Consider the following 23,794-nt stretch of genomic DNA (forward strand, 5'->3'; position numbering starts at 1 on the left):
ACAATGTAGTTCTGTAATTAATATTCTCTTTTCTGACTTTCAAGACAGATATTTCCCATTATTATTATTAGGGTAATTATAATAACCATTTCTCCATGTGCTAGGGGAAGTGAAGTAGGGGACTGGTTTTTGGAAGAAGAGTGTAAAGAATAAAATGATGAAATATTTGAAAGATACCTTTTGGTTTTACCCTATAATTTGGTCAAGGACAATCACCACACCCAGAATCTAGCTGGTTACATTACTACTACCACCATCCCCAAAAGATTAGGGAAATTTCACCTCCAAATAAAGTGTCCATAGGATTTATACTTTTCTTGTTTTGTGCTTTCTGTGTTAGTACACACTCTCAATTTACATGACAGTATAGTTCAAGCCCAGGCAGCTTTTTAGAGTTCCTCTGTTATTTTACTACAGAAAAAGAGAATCTTAAGAGTTGTTAAAAAATTTAAATTCACAAAATTTAGGGATGTTGTCTTAAATGACTCCATGCTGTTTGAATTTATCTAAACAATTGTCAAGGCTCTCCTCCAACCTCCCTGTTTCACTCCAAAGTTTAGCTGGGACTGTTTTCTCACTTATTGGTCCCATGTCAGATGTTTCAGTTGCATCAGTCTTAAAAGAAACATGAGAATTTGGGTCCCAACTTCTTTGTCATTGTCACTTACTCCCAAGTTCTAGGTTTCTTCATCTCTTCCTGCTCCCTCACACCCTCCCAAAGATCCAAGTTCTTTTACATGTTGGGTCTCAACTATTGCACCTCTCACTTCCAAACATCTCCCGGTTTCAGGTTTTCTACACAGCCCTTGAGGGGTCTCCTACCTAAACACTCATGATCTATCCATTGCATTTTCTCAAATGACTTTTTTTTCTTCCCTCGCCAAAGCCCCAGTACATAGTTGTAGTTCCAGTTGTCCTTCTACTTCTCCTATTTGAGCCACCGCCACAGCATGGCCACTGACAGACAAGTGGTGTGGTTCCACGCCTGGGAACCGAACCTGGGCCACTGAAGCCAAACGTGCCGAATTTTAACTGCTAGGCCACTGGCTGGCTCTCATATGACTTTTAACATAAGTATTAGACCATCTGAAATTTCCTTCTTTCACTACAGCCACTTTGGCTCACTTCAGAATCCACTTGTGTGTATGCACACCCATCTTTGTCACATATAGGGATCCACTGGATCCATATGACAGTGTTCCCCTTGACAAGTAAAAACAATAGGGACTAAAGGAGAAAGAACTGCCTTCTAAAATCACTGCCATTCCTTGTGCAAGAGGAGAATTTATGCTTCCATCTCCTTTCAGATTTCTTGTCTAAATTAAATTAGGATACGATACTTCTCCACTGTGACCTGGCCGTTGTCCTACTGCACATACAGTTCTCCTCTCCTTGGACATGGGACTGAATGAAAAATACGTGCACTAAGAATGTTTATGCAAGAAACTTTGTGCTCACACCATATCTAATTCCCTCAGGGAATAAACTAGGCTCACAAACTTAACCTACCTTGTAAGTCCAGAAAAGATCATAACGCATGCCTGCTTCTACTTGACAGGAACATCAAGTTCGGCATTTATATTTCCCAATCTAGTTTGCATTTACATGAGAATTCAAGAGGGAATTGCAAAACAGAACTTTACCCTGAATTTGGAGCATGAAATATGAAAAAATTAAAATTAAGTTAAGCTTGTTTTTCCTCCATGATCTAGACCATATGTTTTTCAAAGATTCTGCAATGGGTTTTGCAAAGACTTCTTCATCCAGCACAACCAGATGTCCAAAGCAACAGATGTCCACATAAATAATAGAGCACAGTACAATGTTTGCCTTACAATGCACAAGGATAAGAAGCTCTCCAAACTTGTTGATCCCACCTCTATTCATGGTATTGGTTGCTCATTTTGACACCATAGAAATGAAAGCATCTACTAAAAGTATGCAACATACCTTCGGATATGGAATATTTATTGTTCTAGGATATTGTTCATCACCGTAATAGGAATAGGCAATAACTGGTATCTCTGTATCATTAAATTCTGCATATGCCAAAAATTTTCCATTAGGAGACCACCACAGAGCGTATTTTGTAGCAAGCATTTCCTCTGAAAAATAAATAACAGCATGTTAACTACAATTACAGCTTACTCTTAAAATCGTTATTTAATATATACTTCATATATATATATATACTTCATATATATTATTTAATATATACTTCAAAATATACTGTACATAGCCATTTGTTGACTGAAATAATTTATTCAATGTGGATGTGACATACGTCATACTTTGATTATTAAAAGATAAATAGTCTGGGTATAGAGGAATAGTTTAACCTTATACCCCATACCAAACATCTATTAGTCTTGTTAGGAATTGACATTAATCAGAAATGTAACTTTTTAAATAAATAATAAACATCTCAGCAATAATTAATTTTTCCTTTTGAGGCAGCTTCTGATTTTTATAGTCACCTGAAGTAGCCAAACAAGGAGAACTGCAATTATACTACAGGGTGACATAAACATTGAAAGCTGACTTTCTCTCCTGGGAATATTCTTTTTAAAAAGCACTTCAGTTATATTTTTTAAATAAAGGCAAGGACTAGAAGATCTTTGAAAGTCCGATTAGGTCCTACATCCTACATAAACTAGAAAGAGGATAAAATTCACAAAAGTATCAAAAACTGAGAAGATTTTATCACAAAATAATATTGACAGTTGTTTAGTTTTAGAAAAAAGATTTATTTCTCAAGAAAAAAGAAACCTGAGAGAATGTGCTAATACAGCATCTAAGAACCACATATTTCCTGGAATATAAATTATTACCACCACTTCACAATGCTCACGAAAATAAATTCTACCAGTGTTCTGATAACAAGAATTTATTCTTTCAGAACATGCACACCTGGTTCACAACCTAATAAAAGCTTTCAGAAATGCCCCATTCAGCTAAAGAGCATACCCCTCATCTGAATCTTACTAAATGTATGCAATTATTTTCAATTAAAAGCCTAAAACAGCAGCAGTAGAAAAAGAATACAGCCTACCTTCATAAACCCAGTCTGGGACCCCATTAAATATTTTATTTTCTTTTCCATTAAATGTTATTTGAAAAGATGGTTCTCCTGGTCTTTGTTTCAAATAGATATTGTTTTGATAGACATATGCCTAGAAGAGGTGGTAAGTTAGTTAATAAAGAGAAATTCCATAAGAAATACAATGCAGTCTGCATATTTGTGTTAATTATTCACCTAATACCTTTAAAAGGAGTGGTAATCCAGATGCAAAAAAAGATTCACGACTAAAATGTCATTTTAATAAGTCAAAAAAACCAACCAACTCATATTAAAATAGCTAACGATTTTTAAAGTCTATATCAAATTAAGAATAAAGTCTGCTATTACATTAGTTGTTTTATTATCCAAATAGATAGTTACGTACATTGACAGAAAGTCAAATAAATCTCTGAATATTAATAGCTAGCCAGATCTAATCTTTATTTAGAGTCCTTAAATAAGAGCTTGGACAAAATTTCATGTTGTCTGAAGCTAGTCTGGGAAACTTGTGAAAACCATATTTTTCCTGAGCTTTCTGGCACAACGCATTCTGGCTCAGTATAAGGATAAAGTTTTTGACTGCGATATTTAAAGAAGTCTATCCATGAGCTTGAGTTTTTGCTGAATTCTCAGATGGGTTTCAATTTATCAAAACTCTTCCCATTTTTAACCACTAAAATAGTCATGAATTTTTTTTTTTTCTTTCAGGGAGGGAAACTTAACAAAGGCCAAATTCAAATGGCTTCTCTTTTATTTAAATGATTAAACACTTCTACAATTTAAACGCTTACTAATTTACTCCCAACAGGCGACCAGCATAAATACTGAATTGGACGAGGAAGCTCGTTTCTTCTTACAAACTCTCTAGAAGGAAAGAAAGAAAAATAAATAAATAAACCTTGTTGTTAAACACACACAAAAAATCAGTATAAACAGAAGAAATAAACAAAGAATAAAAATGAAGGATCCTCCTCTCTGCTTCTTCAAACCTAATGGAAAGAATGTGGCATCATGAGACAGGAGACATGGGGTAGTGGTAGTAGTTACCATTCTTTGTTTGTCACATAAAAGTCACTTAACTTCTCTAGGTCTGTTTTCTGACCTTTATAGTGCCGTGAACGGATTAAAGATGTATAAACTGTGAAAGTGGGAATATCTCTAGAAATTATCTAATGGAAACTCCTCACTTTATAGAAAATAAATGTGAAGTTAGAGAGATGGTGTGACTTTTTAAAATCACATTGCTTGTTCTGGGCACACCCCTAAAATTAAACTGCAGTCTTTTAACCCTCAGGACTGTAAAATTTGTACACACCAGGCTGAGATGGTCGCTGAAGTGCTTTCCAGCTCTCATATTCTATAATTGTGCTGAAGTTTAATATGTACTCTTCCACATTCTCATTCACAACCCCCATCTCTGTGAATGCATATGCATTTCAAATTTTTGAAAATAAGATGCCATTTGACAATCTCCCCGGGGATCTGACTTGAAATCAGAAAAGGAAAGGAACATCTGATCTCAAGCTAAACTGAAAAGCAGATCATATACTGGGCAGTATGCCTTAAGCTTGCAAAGTCCTCCACCCATGGGGAAATTTCAAATATCCTATTGGCCAAAAATCTCACTTTGATGCTTACAGTCGCCCTGCAAATACTCAATTCACTGACTTGACTGTGGAGTTTTTGTCGTTCTTCAGCAAGAACGTGTTCAGATTTTTATAAGTGTTAAAGAGTCATAGGATGCCATGCTTAAGTTTTGACTATTATCTTCTTGAGGATTGTATTAATAGTTTCACTAAGAACGCTTTCATGGAGCTGCGAAACAAGACCAGCCTCCAAGATAGAATGCGAGGAGCCTGAAGGAAGTCTCCTTGGCCTCCCTCTCCAAAGAAATCTCTCCAACCTGGCCCTAACACGTCTGACATTTCTACTTTTCCCATTCTTTTAAAATTTGGACAGCTGTGAAGACTTGTAACACACATTGCCTTGATTTAACTTATTAGGTCATGCAGCATGAGGCCTAGAGAACAATGAGGGAACTTGGCAGGGGACAGATCAGTTTTTTTTTTTTTTGAGGAAGATTAGCCTTGAGCTAACTACTGCCAATCCTCCTCTTTTTGCTGAGGAAGACTGACCCTGAGCTAACATCCATGCCCATCTTCCTCTACTTTATATGTGGGACGCCTACCACAGCATGGTGTGCCAAGGGGTGCCATGTCTGCACCCGGGATCCGAACCGGCAAACCCTGGGCTGCCGAGAAGTGGAACGTGTGAACCTAACCACTGCCCCACTGGGCCAGCCCAGACAGATCAGTTTTAATTGGAGAAAAAGTGACACCTTTGGAGGAAGGAGACCATTGGTGCTGCAGTGGGAATCCTGACTGCCAGAAGGCGGTAGATGAGCCCCAGGCCCCTGGCAGGTCTGGAACATATTGAAAGACATACAAGGGCACAGGCAAAGGGACCACCCAGAAGGGAAGCCATTCTTCACCTGGTTTACAACTGTTTCAAGCCAATATTCGTGTCACCTTTGACATTGTAACACTGCCTTAGGTTTCCACAAGCCGTGGAATCATCTATGCAGTCATGTAGACAGTGCGAAGCTGAAAATCTCGGGGCACAGTCTCTTCATGACTGGCAAGTCACCACGGCTGCCATTTTCTCTGTTTTCTAAGTAATTAACAGTATGAGAGAAAGTGGAGGAGGCTGCCTTACGAAGGTTGTCATCTCCTCAGTATTCCTTCACTTGCTTGAAACCAGAACCATCTTCATTTTCTCTGTGGTAGATATTTATAGACTTTCCAGAGGCATATAGAAGACTTGGAATTTTCAGTCTTGCCTTGAAGCTCAAAAAATTTGTCATTCCTTAGTTTGTAAATTACACTGTGTTTACCTCAGAGAAAAACAATCTGGCAAGTTAGATAGGTGTGCAGGAAAAACAAAAACCAAAGGTTTGATTAAACGCACTGCATAAAAGCTAAATATTTAAAACGATTCTAGGCCATAAAGCTTATACAAACTATGATTAAAATATTAGTACTGTCATATTCTTGGAATGCTGTTTGATTTGGTGATCTTCAACAGAGGTAGAACATGGAGAACTTCAAAAGGAGGAAAAGAGAAACAAGGAAATGGTTAAAATCTTTAGAATTCTACAGAAAGAGTAAGATTTCCACCTCACTAGTCTAAAGGATTCTTGAGAGTAGGGTTGGTGCCTCGAGTTCATTTGTGTCTTCCCCATATATGCTTTTCACATAGATGCTCAATAAATACTTCGTGAATTTGGTGATGATGTGGATACAGAGAAGAGAAAGACTCAGAGTTCATTAGATGGATTTAGATTCTACTTTATTAAGCAGTTTCTAATTCATTACTTGAAAATTTAAAGTGGTCAAAATTATTATTTTCTGACCATTTAAAAGAAGTAGTTAGATAAATCTCTTTTGAATTTTTGTGTTCTTGCTAGACAAAAGGCGAAATAGACCATAAGATTTTTCAATACCTCTTCAAGCCATCTAATTATTTTTCCCTTTTATATAACAGCAAATAGGATATCACATTAAGATGAGTAACTAAACCAATCCATTCTCCATACTTAGCCACAGTGATTTCCTGAAGTGCAAATCTGATCATGTTATTTCCCATTTAAACCCTTCAGTGAGTCCCTATTGTCATAAGAATGGGATCTAAACTCTTTTTAATGGTTTCCACATTATTATTTGACCCATGCCTCCTGGCCCCAACGCCTTCGCAACCTTACACCACCTCCCACTAGTCAGTGTGCCTTCCTCCAATTTCAACTCAACTGACCTACTTTGAGTTTCCTGAACGCTCCTTGCTCTCGCTTCCCTTTGGGGCTTTACATATATTCTCTTTGCCAGGAATTCTCTCCCTCAGTCCTTCATCTACTTACTCATTCATTTACTTTTTTTTCTTTTAAATTGTAAATATTTCAAATAGTTAAACACACAGATAAAGAAAATAATACAGCAGATGACAATTTATCCACCATCTAATTTTAAGAGATGTTAACATTTTTCAATTTAAAAAAATTAATTTAAAAGCAATTAATTGATATGTGTTCAGATACAACTAATGCTGCTTCTTTCTCCCTTTTGCTTCCTTCCAATGAAGTAGTCACTCTCCTAAAAACAGTATATCATTCCTATGTGTGTTTTTGTACTTTTATTATGTATGTTTACTTCTATAAATGATATATCTATAATGTGGTGTTCAAATAGGAAGGTAGGAAAAATAAAACTATATTGTGTATAAAAATGCAAAATATTAATCAAATAAAAAATGTGAATATTCCATAGGAGTATTTCCTATAATTTCTTAAGTTTTACAGGTATACATAAAGAAGTAAGAAACTACTATCAGTAGCAAGATAATGTAGTCTTAACCTCAAATCAGAAACAGAATGAAAAAGTCTATACATTAGATTTAAATAGTATTAATAAATAGACATGAAGTTTTACCCATTCGTGATGTCATAGATGTGATATGTTGCTGTGTAAGAATATCTCCAAAGCTGTCAGAAAGAAGAGAGGTAAAGACAAATTATAACTCTTAAAAAGCTTATATCAATAATGTATAATCATAGTTCATTCAACTGAAGGTTCAGAATTATAAAAGGACTATTTTCACAAGGCACTAGGAAGGATATGTTTCAATTCCAAACAAGTCTTCATTTAAAGAGTTTTACTGGGGACTTTTGTGTTTTTTGTCCAAGTTCCAGAACTAATCTCAGCGGTGATTCAACTCTCACGCCATAAAAAGCACATCCAAAGACATTTCTTAATATAAAAAGCTTTTCTTTGACACACTCTATCCTAAGAATTTTCCCTTTATGCTTTACCTTGATTGAAATAAAACCAGGATGATTTCTGTGGCTCATAGGATTACCCTGCACCTGGGCAATTCAGTATAATGACACCCTTTAAAACTGCATAAAGAGAATTTCATTCAGTGTACAGTTTTGTTACAGAATTCTTGCCTTTTCTAGATAGTTTTCTCTTTTTTAAAATAATAGAAATTAAAAAAATAAATAGGAGATATATAGCTTATAATGACTCCTTAAAAAAACTGCTCTTTTTGTCATTGAGTATATTTGTGCTGCGGTTAGTGAATAATCCAAGTATTAACTTGGATTTTGTTTCTTAAAAGGGCTTTCAAACTCTCGGCAAAGAAGCTGCAGCAGGTTGAAACATGTCTTCCTGACAATTGTCAGAGAGATGTCAATCTTTCTGAAGATTGCTGGTGATCAGGACTTGGTCCATTGGAAAACAATCAGCTGATTAAACAACCGAGGAGAGCGAAGATTGACTGTTCATTCTGTATATCAGCGAGTTTTGCAGGTTGAGTTGGTTATGAAAAATGGCAGTTAAAACAAAAGGTTTTTGATCTAAAAATAATTATTAGCAATTTAATTTGATAGTAAATTCTTTTGTTCTTTTGCAAAAAGAAAATCATCTTCAGGATATATAAGTAGAAAAATAAGATGATTAACTTCCCTCCGTAACTTCATTCAGGAAGGGGAAATGAAGTAAGGCTAAATGGTCTGGTTTGGTGGATGCTCCTACAGTAGGATTTTGAAGAAACAGACTTAAGCCCTGGTCAACCACTGACTGTGTATTATCTTGCTTGAGCAAGTGAGTTAAATAAGCTACATGTTGATTTTTCCATTTTCAAGAATAATAAACATTCACAAGGTTAAAATAAGTGAGAATTAACTAATGATTTATAATGTCAAATAGCTTTAGAAGTATATAAGGTAATTTTCTCATTTCTGATGAATACAGTGTCCCCAAATGAAATTTTTTTCCTCCCAGAGGAAAGTAGTTTCTACTACTTGATAACCAGACAAGAATGCCAAATTCTGAATTATTTGTATACATTTCAATTATGCTTTTTGGGCTCATCTAGAATCCACATTAATTTTTTGAATATTTAGAGATATAGATAGATTCTTTGTTCCTCTTACATTTATAAACCAATCTGTGGATTAGTAGGAAATATAATCAGATATACACAAATTAAATAGTCAATACCTTTAGATAATCACTTTCTAGATATGCAAAGTGCCGATCAGGTGATAAGCCATAATTTGAAGCATTCACAGTTTTCTGAAATTATGAAGAAGTTGATTAGAACGCATAAAAAAAATAAACAGCCATGTAAATTTGTAGTTCTAAAAGAATATTATATCACTGATACACTCCTATATACATGTACTTTCAATGTAATTAAAGAAAATGTTTATGAAGTACCTACTATATACAAAGAAACATTAAACACTATGGGAAGAGAATGTGAGAAGATATGCTTTGTGATTTCAAGAAGCTTAAAATGTTAAACCTGTAAATAAGCAACTTACATTACGAACTAGAAAATTCTGTAAAAGAGATATAAACCTAGCACTGCAAGAGCATGAAGAAAGAGGTGATTGAATCCACATGAGAGGATCATTGCTTGCACAGAGGAGGAAAGTATTATTAACTTGACTTGAGTAGGAGGATTGAGAGTCCAGGAGGACAGAATAGTGTGTGTGCACATATCATAGCTACCATTTATTGAGCATTTATCCTCTGTTAGGCACTGTCCTAAGGACATTCAAATGTTATTTCATTCAATTCTTATATTAACCCAAAGAGTATTGCTATTCTCGCTTGACAGAGGGAGAAACTGAGGCACAGTGAGGTTGGTGTAGTGTAGAAGCTTACCCAAGTTTCCATAACTAGTAAGTGACAGAGCCAGAATTTGAACCTCAATTTGTCTGACTATAAGGATGGAGTTCTTAACTGAGTTCTTCACTCAGTCCTCAATCTCATACCATACTACTTCCCCACAGGAAGAAAGATGCTAGGTGATTTAGAGAAGGCATGGACAGTAGTCCAGTGTGACTGAAAGAGAGAACTGGAGGAGATCTACAGGGGAGATTGAGCTGAGAAGGCGGTTTGGGTCCAGATCAGGTGCTAAGAGTTCGGACTTTCTTCCTTGGTCAGTGGAGAGCTGGCAAAGGTTTTGAGGAGGAAGATGATGTTGGATACATACCATGGTGGTATTACTCAAAATGGTATAAGATTCTCCTGTTTCAATATTATAAAATACTATATTATTATCTGTAGACTGATGAAGATATTCTTGTCCTTTAAATAAGAAGGAAAACAAAACTTGAAATGATCTTCCTTAATATGAAATACATTTATAACAGAGAAATCTCTTCTATTTCACAGATTTACTTTCTTTCTCCTCCCTGTCCAATACATGTTGTTTTGTCAGATTTAAAATAATAAGGTGATGGTGAAAGGGAGGAAAGGATGATTTTTTCCACTTTACACAAAGATGCTATGTTTGCCAGTAGCAGCCCTATTCTAACCAGTTCAGGGTGCTCAGGGATAAATTGGGTTTTCTCTGTGTTACGAAGGGGATAAACCAATAAAAAATGGTACATTTCTTTTTCAATAAAAAAATGCATTTGGTTTGGGTTTGATTTAGTTTAAAACCTATTTTGTGTGTGCTTTATTTTTTGTGTGCACTTTATTTTCTCAAGAGAAAAATGAAAATATCAACTTTTATTGGCACTTTAGAAATAAACTATGATGTCAAAAACTATTTAGTTGACCTTACCATTTGTTAGATTGGACTTATTTGACAACATCCTATTTTGAAAACCTATACCCAAATATCAATATTGTGGCCTTAAAGGATTTGTTGTTAGGGTGAGAATTATCCGTTTCTCAGATTATCCAGATTAACAATGGAATTTCGCTTTTGGTAAAATTCTCATGACCTCTCTTAAATAGGTGCATATCTCCCATTCTGAAAAACTATACCTTACACTCAGATTATTCCAACAATGCATTCTCTATTTTTATTTTTCTGGTAAAACTCCAATTGGCATCATCGCTATTGGGTAAATCAGCTCTAAAGGGTTCTGTCAAAAGTGCTTTGGCAGCCACTTGACTTATCTAAATAATTGCTCTTTTTTCCTATGTCAACTTGTATGGCTTCCATTACCATGGAGATATATTGGCACTAAAAACAGAAAACAAAAACATATGTTTTAAAAAACGTGAAGAAATTATTTACTTACCTGAAATCCAGTTTGGAAAAAATGTTTTATAAGTAAATGTCCCATTTAAAATATCCTTCAGTGCGAGCGCTCTTGCTGTACTTCTTTCAGAGTTCTGAACTTTGGGGGAGGAAGAAACATATTATCACTAAAAAGAAGGTTAACAACTCAAATAAATTCTAAAGGTGTCTCTGATCTTTTCTTTCTCATATAACGAAAAGATCTGCCATTTGCTAAATACGTGTTTAACTATTGTCTTAATAGCTATAAGCATTATTTCCTTTTTTATAGGTAGGGTAACTGAAGCATAGAGGTAATTTGATTGCCTGAAAGGGAACACTGGTGGGAAAATGTTGAGGAGTTTGAAGGGTATATAGGAGCACCATGCTGAGCAGTGGGGATGTTATTCTTTAGGCAGCAAAGAGTTGACAGAGGTTTTGAAGAAAGAAAATGAGATGAGGTTCCAAGAACTCTAGGCCTTGCAAAGCTGGGGTTGCAGACCATGTGGGTTTGACTGAAGACCTAGCCTTTTAAACAGTTCACTCTGTTTCCTCATATATGTTTGCCTTAGATTTCTACTTATTTATCAATGACGTATTTTAGCATCTCAGTTAATCAGATGAGACCAGCCAGAATCCTTACCTTCAGACATCTCAGGAGGGGCATTAATGAATATTCCTAATATCTTATCCTGACTAGGGAGTCTTATAAAGAGATACAAAGACCGGAAGAAAAGAAAACGACACCATCTAGACAAATGATCTTAGAAATTCCAAGAGTAGAGGTTTTCCGTGTAAAAACTAACTTAATGTAGCTCCAAAACCACAAGCAAATTTCACCTATATTTGAATCCTCCAAAACAACTGTGTTTTTCAAACATGACTCTATTCTCAGAACAAACTCATTACAGAGCCCCGAAACAGGCAGATACGCCAGATGGGTAGTATGACAACCAACGTTCAATCCTCCTTTATATCCATACTGCCACTCTGCATCCCTCCCACCTCACCCCTTCTCCAGGCCACCACTTCCAGAACCAAAACTGAGAACAATGTCCTATACCTGGAATAGCATTTTGGAATCTGGCATTCACCCACGTGAAAATAAAACTGTCGAAGAGGAAAGCTGTAACTCTATACTCCCGCTCAACTCTTCCATAGCTTTCCATGACTCTTAGGATAAAGACCAAGAATGTTAGTCTGGTCTACAGGCCCCAGGTGGTCTGGGACAGCCTGCCCCTGCAGCCCCTTCTTGCCCCTCACTCATTACTTTCTAGTCTCCAAGCATGCTGGGCTTTCTGTTCCTCAAATACTCTTTTCTCTCTCCAGGGCTTCTGCACCTCGCTCCACTCTCTCCCGTCTTATAACTTGTATCCAGCCTTTAGTGCTCAATACAGGGGCCACTTCCTCTCAGAAGCCCTTCCTGACCCCCTGGTGTGGGTTTGGTTCCTTTATTATACATTACTATATTCCATATTCTATTTTTTAGAACATTGGTCTTGGTTTGTAATCATGTGTGTATTCAAGTGGTTATTTTATTAATGTTTCTCCACCTCCCATTGTATTCTCAAGGCAGTCACCAGAAGGCCAGGGACTATATCTAGTTTTGCTCACCATCACATCCCCAGTGTGTAGCACACAACAGGCATTTAATAAATATCTGTTGAATGAACGAATACGTGAAATGAAAGATGGAAGGATGGATGGATGGATGAGGTCTGTGCCCTCTTCTTCACAAAATGGTTCTACTACAAATTTCCTGTATGGCTTTAGGAAGTCAATCTCTGATAACACAGCTTGCTCACCTGTAATACAAAGGACCAGACTAGAAAATGCTGACAATACCTCCTAGCTCTATCACACTAGATTTTGAAATTTGAGACTCAACATGCTATAGTAACCTTGTAGTCACATAAACATACTGCCATGTGATAAGAACCAAATAACCACTTGGATAATAGCATCTTCTATTATTTTAACAGATTTACACTGATCTATGTATGACCCGCACACTTGTTTAGGGTCATAGATTTTTTATTAATTTACTAAGAATTATTCTGATGGCTATAAGAACACAAGTTACTGGTGAACCCCTTGGCAACCAGACACTAAATACTTAATAACATTGGTACTCTATTGTTTTAAATAATCATCTGCTTACATTCTCTTTGCATCCTAAGTAAGGTTGTACATATCATACAGTTACTTATAATGAAAGTTCTTCTGTTAAATTAAATGGTCTTGTGCAAAATTCATACTACTGATTTTGTAATTCTCATTCAACAAATAAGACACCATTTTACTACAATAGCATTAGAATAATTGTTAAGTATTTGAATTCAATTTTATTGAACTCTCTTAAGAGCAAATTGCAATCTGTTTCTAATGTAGTCATGAGGAAATTCTAAAAACATTTGTAGTGGAAATTACTTTCCATTTGAGATACATTTAATTTGTGTCTACACAATCCTGAACATCTAGATGAAAATGTTAAAATTTAATGAATCCCTTTATTGTAAATATCACAAAAACCACAACTAGATAATTGTTTTTTAAAAAACTTTGTTAGTTTAATAAATGAATATAATCTTGGTGATGTCTTTTTTTTTTGTCTAGCGTAAATAATGCTTTGATTATGGCTAATGACTTGTATAATAGATTTTCCTATTTAAGTATCCTTGCATATAATTTTCCATACTTGCAATTATGCTTAATTGAGACATTCAAAGCTACAATTAGTCTTTACTTTTATAGAAAGTTAAATTAAGTAAATAATTCAAGTGAAACATTTAGCTCTTGCTTGGCACATGGTAAGCAGTCAATAAATATTAGCTTTTGCTATTATCATAGCTTATCAGTATTCTTCAAATAAATATTTTTGATCAGTGTTTGCTAAACTAATTTGACCACCAGAACATTCATTTTTTTGTTTTTGAATATCCACTAAAATCATGGTTTGGAAAATGCAGTTTCAGATTAGACTGTTAGAATATACAATTAATGTTTACTTTTATTCTAATACAAAGAAATTTATCGATTGTACTTAGAACATTTTGGTTATCATATAGCTCCATAACTGAAATATCACAGTTATGATCATAAGTATAGTTAGTACTGATATTGCTTATATGGCTAAATAAAATTCATTAAAGTCAAGAGTTTCAAATTATTTTTTAAATAACTAATCATTTTCCTTCTCATAATATTAACAATCATGCTGATCCTTAGCAGATTTCAAAAAGACTTTAAGGATTATTTACTCTTTTAGAACCTCCAACTTTGATTATCCAGAAAAGTTACATGAGAGTATATTTTATGTTACTTCCTAGTTAGTCATTTATTTTAAACAAGTACGCAGTAGCTATAAATGCCAATAATCTATACAGAGAACTTAGCATACGTTGTATTATGACTCAAAATATCTGTAAAGCAATTTGAAACATATATTAATTGTACTACTAATTACTATAATGATAATAGGCCCCACTAGCACCCAAGAAGTGATGAGTGGATATACAGAAAATATATCCAGAAGAGCTAGCTGTATTTACATGGAAATAGGGTTCATGGCACAGATTTGGGTAGATGATTACTCCTAACCTCACAGGTGATGTAGCCAGGGCTCAGAAGGTGTGATTACGCTGGCGTCAGTCTTGGCTCAGAGTGAAACCAAATTAAATGCAAAAAATTTAAATTAAGCATTCTTTGCTTTCTGCTGGAAATGACTGCACGTTCATAAATGCAATGGAGTAATGTGTCTGCTCTGAAATGCTGCCTTAGGTCACATATTAAGAGTTATGAAACATAAAGTTTATTTAGAATTTCGACTCTAAGTTCTGGTTCTTTGTACATCTAGAAAGATCATAAACATAATAATGTTTCACTACACTACCAGTGTTGACCCCTATATCAATCACCAAAAGAAATGATCTTCCACTGGACTCTATGAAAATTCCATTGGCTTATTGCTATCTCAATACTTACCCAAATTTGTTGAACATGAACCTTTTTCATCTCTCTATATATGTGAATTGCATAAGGCATAGGTCTTTACCCTTGAGAGTAGAGTGTGTTTGATTATCCTCACTATTATATGCCCACCAGCTAAGGCAGTGCTTGGCGTATAGTGAGAGCACAATAAATGTTTGTTGAACGAAAAATCGAATCAACTGGACAAAGTTTATGTTAACTTGTTTTCACTAATCCTCCCCCAAAGATATACATGCCCTTATTCTCTACCTTCCTGTCCATGTTGTAAATTTCATAAATATACTCTTGTACCTGGATATGCCTTCGTTTAAATATGTATCAAAATTTAGTCCTTGGAGTCACTTGGAATGCTTGTTTGAAAAACAGATTCCTAGTCCTTATCTCAAACCTACTGATTCAGAATCTCTGGGGATGAAGCCCTGGTAGTTTTCATTTTTACCAAGCCTCCCCAGGCAATTCTTCTGCAAAGAATCTTAATTATTTCACTGAATCTGCTAGCTCCAGTGTACTCCTGTGCTTGTCAGTGGAATCGCTCTTTGCCTATAAACCCTTGGTAGGTGGGTGCGGCTGGCCTGCATAGGAATCCACACCTCATGGACATAGACTCCCCACATCTAAGTGTTGATCGTGGCTTTTAAGGAATGTTAATGGTCTCCTTTAACATTTATGTCCCTATTCAGTCCTCTTGCTCATTGTCTTTTGATGCTATGTCCAAATGAACTTTTTTTAGGTACATTCTCTCTGCTGATCCTTGAGGAATGGAAAAAGGGCAAGGGGATTGATTCTGCCCCAGATTAGATTCAAGCAAGAATGCAGGAAAAACATTGGGGGTCATTGTTTTCTAGTGTTTTGAATGTGTATGTGTGTGTAAATCAGTACAAAGTGCATCTCTATAGCATCAATCACGCTAATTAAGTTCCAGTCACCTGAAAAATATTCCACTAAGAATTATTGCTTGAATAAATAGATTTTCATGCCCCCTTCCAAATCGTGTTTTAATGCTGAAATAAAATCTTTTGATAATTTTGGAAGTTTAGTTTTGGCATCTATAGTTTTTCAACTCTAAATAGTCGAGCAAAAGTGGAAATGAATTCTGAAAGCATCTCTCTCTTCCATACGTAACTGACACTTATTTGATTAACACAATTCCTGACAGTGCCCTTTTATTCAATTTGGCCCATCTTTAGCACAGTTACTCACTCACTGCTTAAACACTCTAATTAACTATATTTTAATTATTTGCATTTTTAACTTAGGAAAGCAAAGATGAAAATTATTTCAATTATGAATCCAAGAAATTACAATTCACAGAAATGATTCACAAGTAAGTAGTGATTCACTATTCTCTTAACTCCTTCTTAAAACTTTGTGTTTACTCTTTAGTAGGATTCTATTTCTATTTCTGCCATTTAATTTTCTAGTCCTGAAAAACTGGGAGTAAGTGTCAGAGCAGAGACATCTGACGTTAGCTCTAATATTCATCATAAACTAAATGAGAAAATATGGTTTATTAAGTGGGCATACAAGTGGCTGGCAGGTCCTTTTGTTTTCACTTTCATATTTGACCAGGAGCTGATGCTTATGAGGCCACCTCAAGAAAAGTGACATGGACTCACAGGCACACTGTACCTGTCTTTCTGCTGCCTCTGCAGAGATGCTGTCTATGAGGAGGCATCTTCTCCAGCCGTTGCACCGGGTCGGGGCAAGTGTAGGAAATACTAGTGTGGGAAATATACTATTTTAAACTAATATTATATTGGAGCAAAGGCTGACAACTTTGAAAAAAATGGACCTAAGATAGCTTTAGACCAATAATATGAAGTGTTATAACTTACTAAGTCCTATAGGTACCAAGCAGTCTACATGCGTGGTCCCATTAAATCCTCACAGCAACTCTCTGAGAGAAGTACTATTATTAACACCATTTTACAGGTTAGGAAATGGAAATTAGGTAAAGTAATTGGCCGAATACGTGACAGAGCTGGAGATTAAATCCAGCTCCATCTGATTTTAGAGGCTGGGTGCTTCATCACTATACTATGGTTTCAAGTGAAAGCATAGCAGCAACACATAACAAACACACAAGTAAGGTCAAGAACCAAGCAACACACAAGGGGGGTAGAATGATTATACCTAAAAACGTAGGTTAAGAGAAAAGACGCAAGTTGAGCTTTGTCAAAGCAAAGCGGTCACTAGCAAGCTTTCAAGTCTGGCTGCAGGATGTAGGAGCTCTCAGCTCTGAAAGCAATTTTCCTTGGTTCTCTCTACAAACAACACTGAACAACATAAGTTATTCAAAGGAACTATCAGCGTTTTTAAGTCCATTTGTGTATTACTTTATTGTTGTGCTGCCAGCTCATCTTTCTTTAATCTCGACTTTAACTTTTGGTGTGGCTCGTATTGGGTAACTCGGGACTTGAGGAAGAGCTGCTTTCCCCAGCAGTTTCATTCTCCCAGAGTTTCTATTTCCTATCCCTAGGCTGACTCACCCCCACCATCACTGCCGCACCTGAAACCCGTTGCATTTTCTTCTCTGTATTCCGGACCTGTATATTAAACTTCCTCCTTCACATCTCCACTTACATATCTCACAGGCTCTTCAAAATCAACACGTCCAAAGCTAAGAAAAAAGAAGTTCCAAGCTGCCCCTCCAGATTTCTCCAAGTCAATGGCACTGTCATCCACATAGTTCCTCAGTTCAAATGCTTGAGGGTCACCCTTGACCTCCCCCTTCCCTCATCGCCTTTATCCAACACCCAGGCCTAACCACTTTATCTCCAAAATCTTTCTCTGCTTTGTCTGTTTTTCTCCATTTCTACTGCACCCCCACGGCCAAGCCATTTCTCACCAGGCAGGCTAATTGCTCCACCTGTAATTTTATTCCTGATATTTCATTTTGGTTTGATTTACATTTTCCTAATGATTAATGATGTTGAGCATCTTTTCATGTGCTTATTGCTTATCTTTGGGGAAATGTTTATCCTTTGTCCATTTTTAAATTGGGTTATTTGCCTTTTTATTATTGATTTGTAAGAGTTCTTTATATATTCTGGATGCAAGTCCCTTATCAGATATATGATGGGCAAACATTTTTTTCCCATTTTGTGGGCGGTCTTTCACTTTCTTGATGGTTTCCTTTGCAATCCAAAAGTGTTAAATTTTAATGAAGTCTGATGTATGTGCTCTTTCTTTTGTTGCCTGTGATTTTGGTCATATCTAAGAAACCACTGCCTAATACAAGGACATAAAAATGTATATCTATGTTTTGTTTTAAGAGTTTTATAGTTTTCACTTTTACATTTAGATCTCTGATCCTTTTGTTTTGGAGGAAGATTAGCCCTGAGATAACATCTGCTGCCAATCTTCCTCTTTTTGCTGAGGAAGACTGGCCCTGAGCTAACATCCATGCCCATCTTCCTCTATTTTCTATGTGGGATGCCTACCACAGCATGGTTTGCCAATGATGCCATGTCTACACCCGGGATCTGAACCAGCGAAGCCTGGGCCACCGAAGCGGAACGTGTGAACTTAACCACTGTGCAATCAGGCTGGCCCCAATCTCTGATCCATTTTGAGTTAATTTTTATGCATGGTGTGAGAAAAGGGGTCCAATATCATTTTTTGCTGGTGAATATCCAATTGTCTCAGCACCATTTGTTGAAAATACTTTCTCCATTAAGTTGTTATGGCAGGCTTATTGACCAATTAACCACAAAATGTAAGACTTTATTTCTGGACTCTCAACTCTATTCTATTAATTTATATGTGTGTCTTTATGCCAGTACCACGCTGTCTTGATTATGTAAGCTTTGTAGTAAGTTTTGAAATAAGGAAGTGTGATTCCTCCAACTTCATTCTTCTTTTTCAAGACAGCCGTTTAGGGTCCCTTGCATTTCTGCATGAATTTTAGGATCAACTTGTCAATTTCTGCAAGAAACTCATCTGGGATTTGGATAGGGATTGTATTTAATCTTTAGATAAATTTGAGGGGTATTGCCATCTTAAAAATATTAAGTTTTTGACCCATAAGCACAGGATGTCTTTCCACTTATTTAGATTTTTTTAATATTGTTTATTGCTAATGTATAGAAATATGACAGATTTTTATATATTAATCTTGTGTCCTGCAACTTTTCCCAACTTGTTTATTGGTTCTAGTAGTTTTTTAGTGAATTCCTTAGGATCTGCCAATTGAGAGAGTTTTACTTCTTCCTTTCCAATCTGGATACTTTGTATTTCTTTTCCTTATCTAATTGCCCTGGCTACAGCCACCCATCAAATATTGAACAGAAGTGATGAGAGCAAACATACTTTCTTGTTCTTGAAGTTAGGGGGAAAGCACTGAATCTTTCACCAGTATGATATTAGCTGTGAGTTTTTTGTAGATGCCCTTTATCAGATAGAGGAAATTCTTCCTATTTTTAGTCTGCTGAGTGTTTTTATAATGAAATGGTGTTGGATTTTGTTAAATTCTTTCTCTGTGTCTATTGAGATGATCATGTGGTTTTTGTCCTTTTTTCTATTGGGATGATTTATTACAGTAATTGATTTTCAGTGTTAAACCGACCTTGTGATCTTGGGATAAATTCCACTTGGTCTTGGTGTACAGTCTTTTTTATGTATTGCTGGATTTGGTTTGCTGGTATTTTGTTGAGGATTTTTCCATCTATATTCGTAAGACATATTGGTCTGCAACTACTGTCTGTAACTACTCTTCTTGTGACACCTTTGTATGGTTTTGGTATCATGGTAATACTGGCCTTATAGAATAAACTGAGAAGTGTTCCCTTACTTTTTAGAAGAGTTTGTGAAGGATTGATAATAATTTTTCTTTAAATGTTTCATAGAGTTTACCAGTGAAGCCACCTAGGCCTGGGGTTTTCTTTGTGGGAGGTTTTTAAATCACTAAATCCATCTCTTTAGTTGTTGCAGTACTATTCATGTTTCCTATTTATTCTTTAGTAAATTTTGGTAGTTCGAATCTTTCTAGAAATTTGTCCATATCATGTAAGTTATCTGATTTTTTCACATACAATCTTTCTATCCTGTTCCTTTAAAGAATCCTATTACAGTTTTTCTATTAAGTATAAAATCATAATCTTATAAAAAATTTAATTTAGATACTAAGCAATCCTATTCTTTTTTTAATTAATGGGAATAAAACTTAATAAGGATTACAAGTTATTCTGTTTTTACTGCATAATTTTTGTTACTTCAGAAGGATACTGAAATGAAGAATAAACTCTTTGCTCTACATATAACAGGAATAAATTTTAAAAAGACTGAATAGTATTTGATTATCCTATGGAAAGATCATTTCAATCTGTGCCTACTGTGTTAATTATTGCTATATTTTAAGGCTCACTTTGACTGCCTCTGGTTCTTAAAAACTTTTAGCCCTGATCCTACATCCCCGATTTGAGCTCTAGAACATGTAGTTTTCAAGGTATATCTGTGACTAGATATTTTTGTATAAGTTTTACACAATCGCTTCAGAAATCAGAGACAGGTAAACTCCTCTGCATTATGGGAATTGTCCAAAGACTGGGATTATTTTCTAAATTATTCATAATTTGGCAAACCTCAAAGAGAGTTTGCCAAGCTTTATCTTCTGTGATTTTAAAATCCAAGTGCAAATTAGAGAAATGTAATCTGAAAAGGTGATCTGTTTACACTCAACTCAAAAGCTCTTTTGTGTCCGTGAACTTTCTGAACCTTTTCCTCAACCTTTTCGACTCCCCCATATTTCCTCCAAAGGAACAGTGAATAAATAAGCTTAAAACTCTTAAGATATTTGAGGGAGTCTTTCACAATTCTGAATGTTGATACTGGGAAAATTTCAAGCCTTAAAAATATATTCATCTCTTCTTTGAAGATGATTTCATCTCACATGCATCTTACTTTACAAAAAGTGATTGTTGAGGTTGTAGTAGTAGCAATAGCAATAATAATGATAGTAATAATAACAACAGTGGATTTCTGCCTAAAATACTGACATTCCAAATGACATTTCTTCTTATAAAATATTGATTTCTGTTCTGTCTGAATTGTCTGTGACTTCAGATGTCTTCTGAAATAAACTATATAAGGCATTACTTAGCTAAGTAAGCAATCATTATACATTTTATATATATATGTATATACATATTTTACTATGTTAATTTGTTTCCATAATTTTGGCATCATACATTGGTCTCCTTTTGGTTCCTTGAACTTCCCAAACACTTTCCTGTTTCAGGGCCTTAGTATCTTTTTCCTCTGTGTTGAGGGTTTATCACCCAGCTTGTATCCTCCCTGTCCTTAAGGTGTCTGCTCAAATATCATCTCAGAGAAGGCTTCATTGACCAGCTCTGTTACGGACTGAATTAAGTCTCCCCGAAATTCATAGAGTGAAACTCTAACCCTCAATGTGATTGCATTTGGAGATAGGGCCTTTCAGAAGGTCATCAAGGTTGCATAAGATCATGATAGTGGAGCCCTAATCCAATATAACTGGTGTCCTTATAAGAAGAGGAAGAGACACTAGGAGAGTGTGGGCGGAGAGAAAAGGCCATGTGAGGACACAGCAAGGAGGCAGCCAACTACAAGTCAAGAGGGGAAGCCTCTGGAGAAATCAAGCCTGTCTACACCTTGATCTTGGACTCCCAGCCTCCAGAACTGTGAAAAAATAAGTTTGTGTTGCTTGTGCCGCCCAGTCTGTGATATTTTGTTATGGCAGCCCCAGATGTCTAACACAACCCTCACTCCAGTTGTTCTCTACAGCACTTATAAGAATTTGAAACTGTCTGTGAATTTATTTGTTCACTTGTTTATTACCAAACTACCCTTTCCTAAGGGCAGAAACCTTGTCATTTGTGCCCTAGACCGGTGCCTGGTATTTGGAGGGTTCTTCATAAATAATTGTTGGACAAATAACCAGTGTCCGGGAGCTGCTGTGGACTTGCCATTGTGCTAATCTCAGTCTTTTTCACACTCAGTAGATGGTTATTTTTAATCCCAGGAGGAACCGTATGCCTCCTTCAGTCCAAAGGCTAAAAATCCACCTGTTCATTGAGGTTGGACAGATTATTGTCAAGGAATATGGCATCTTGTGCATAATAAAATAGAAAGTTGTAGGGTCTGTGGCAAACTGGAGAAGGCATTGTCCATCTAAGGACAACAACTGCTTCTCAGCTATTACCATGGGCCCCATATCGCCAGATCTAATATTTAAAGAGAAGCCAAAATATAAATTCTTATGTGAAATCTTATGATTTTTAAAAATTGGCAACTAATACCAATTTGTATAAAACACTGAAGGCTCAAAACAACAACAATAAAAGGACAAGTGTTTAAGGGTAGACAAGAGGGCTTCAGGGTGATCTGAGGCTTCACTCATGCTGGTTCTCCTTTCACTGAGAGGTCCTGGAGGCACAGCACAGGCACGCTGGCTATTTCTCCACACTGCATACCTCTCTCATTTTTCTTTCACTCAGCTTTATTCTCCACATCCCCCACCCCAGCTTCCTTTATCTTTTCTCTTCCTTTCTTCTCTCTTGCTTTTGCTTCAGAGCTTCCAATGTCCTGTGACTGTCTTGCATACAAAAGTTTCTGAGAAATATTTGCCGTTTTTGATCCAAGGAGGTGGGAGATAGGAACAGGGAGGATACCCACAGATGAAGAATTAAGAAGAACTCAGAATTAAGAAGAACACTGTTGAAATTGAAACACACCACACAAAAAGGGCTAGTTGCTTTCTTTGTGTGTATGTGTATATTAGGCTGAAGAACACAGTAAAATTCTAGCTATCGCTTATTAAGCAGCTGCTACAAGTCAGAAATTGTAGGAAAATAATAGCTGATATTTATTGAGTGTTTGCTCATCACCATGTGGAGAACTCTGCACTCAATAGAATTCAAGGAGAGGACAGATAACTCCCATACTTCCTTTCACAAATGAATATCACAAAGTCAGGTCCAGGAATTCAGAAACTATAAATCATGAAGCTAGGCCATATGGAATTTACTTTTGAAATTCTGGAGCCTCTGTTACTTTTCAGTTCTAGTTTTTTGTTTATTTGGTTTTTGTTATTGTCACCTCTGTAAATCTCTTAAAATGGGGAGGTCTGTGAGTTTGTCTTTGGGGTTGGTAAACACCAGGGGAAGATGTGGAGCTTAGTTTCCACCTTCCGTCTGATGGCATCTTCACACAGGAAAAGAATTGATGCTTGGGAACAAAAGAAAAGGTATAGAAGCAGGAGAGTAGAAAGGAATCAGTTGAAGGGGAGTAGGTTGAGGCCAAGGAGGATAGCCTGGGACTAAGGGGCAGAAACCCACATATGTTTTGCGTTTGGTGAAAATAAAACTGAGAAAATTCAGAAGTTTCAAAAAAAAAAAGTCCCTTATTTTTATTATAATGTGAGTAATCTAAACAGTTCTTCCTCATTTTACCTCTACATTTTCCTATTTGCCCCTAAACTCCTGCCTACTTCCTCCACATTCTTGTAATCTTGAGGCCGGTGTTCCTGGGACCCTTTCCCTCTGTGGAAAAGCCCCTTTCTTTTCTTTTCTCACTTCGACCTGGTTGGAAATGACAGAAATCCTTATCCCTTATTGGTGGTGATGACTATGTATCCTTACTGGGTTCCCATCCTGCCGCTTAGAGGGAAATGTAGACTATTGTACCTTT

The 23,794-nt window shown here is 36.1% G+C and overlaps 1 protein-coding gene across 10 annotated transcripts in view; it reads right to left on the reverse strand.

The window, feature by feature from the left end:
• FAP (fibroblast activation protein alpha) overlaps positions 1-23,794 on the reverse strand; it is a 74,216-nt gene that overhangs the window by 45,853 nt on the left and 4,569 nt on the right. For 7 of the 10 annotated variants that reach the window (XM_023623020.2, XM_014732508.3, XM_014732509.3 and 4 more), the window contains 7 exons: positions 11,160-11,258; positions 10,118-10,212; positions 9,115-9,189; positions 7,543-7,595; positions 3,853-3,925; positions 3,053-3,173; positions 1,951-2,105 (listed from right to left, as the gene is read on the reverse strand). In XM_023623020.2, coding sequence (XP_023478788.1) covers positions 1,951-2,105; positions 3,053-3,173; positions 3,853-3,925; positions 7,543-7,595; positions 9,115-9,189; positions 10,118-10,212; positions 11,160-11,258 — 671 coding nt within the window. The remainder of the gene's footprint in view (positions 1-1,950; positions 2,106-3,052; positions 3,174-3,852; positions 3,926-7,542; positions 7,596-9,114; positions 9,190-10,117; positions 10,213-11,159; positions 11,259-23,794) is intronic. The other 3 variants (XM_023623022.2, XM_070241904.1, XM_070241902.1) reach the window with 1 other exon arrangement.

This window comes from Equus caballus, chromosome 18 (genome assembly GCF_041296265.1).
Source record: "Equus caballus isolate H_3958 breed thoroughbred chromosome 18, TB-T2T, whole genome shotgun sequence".
NCBI classification, from domain to species: domain Eukaryota; kingdom Metazoa; phylum Chordata; class Mammalia; order Perissodactyla; family Equidae; genus Equus; species Equus caballus.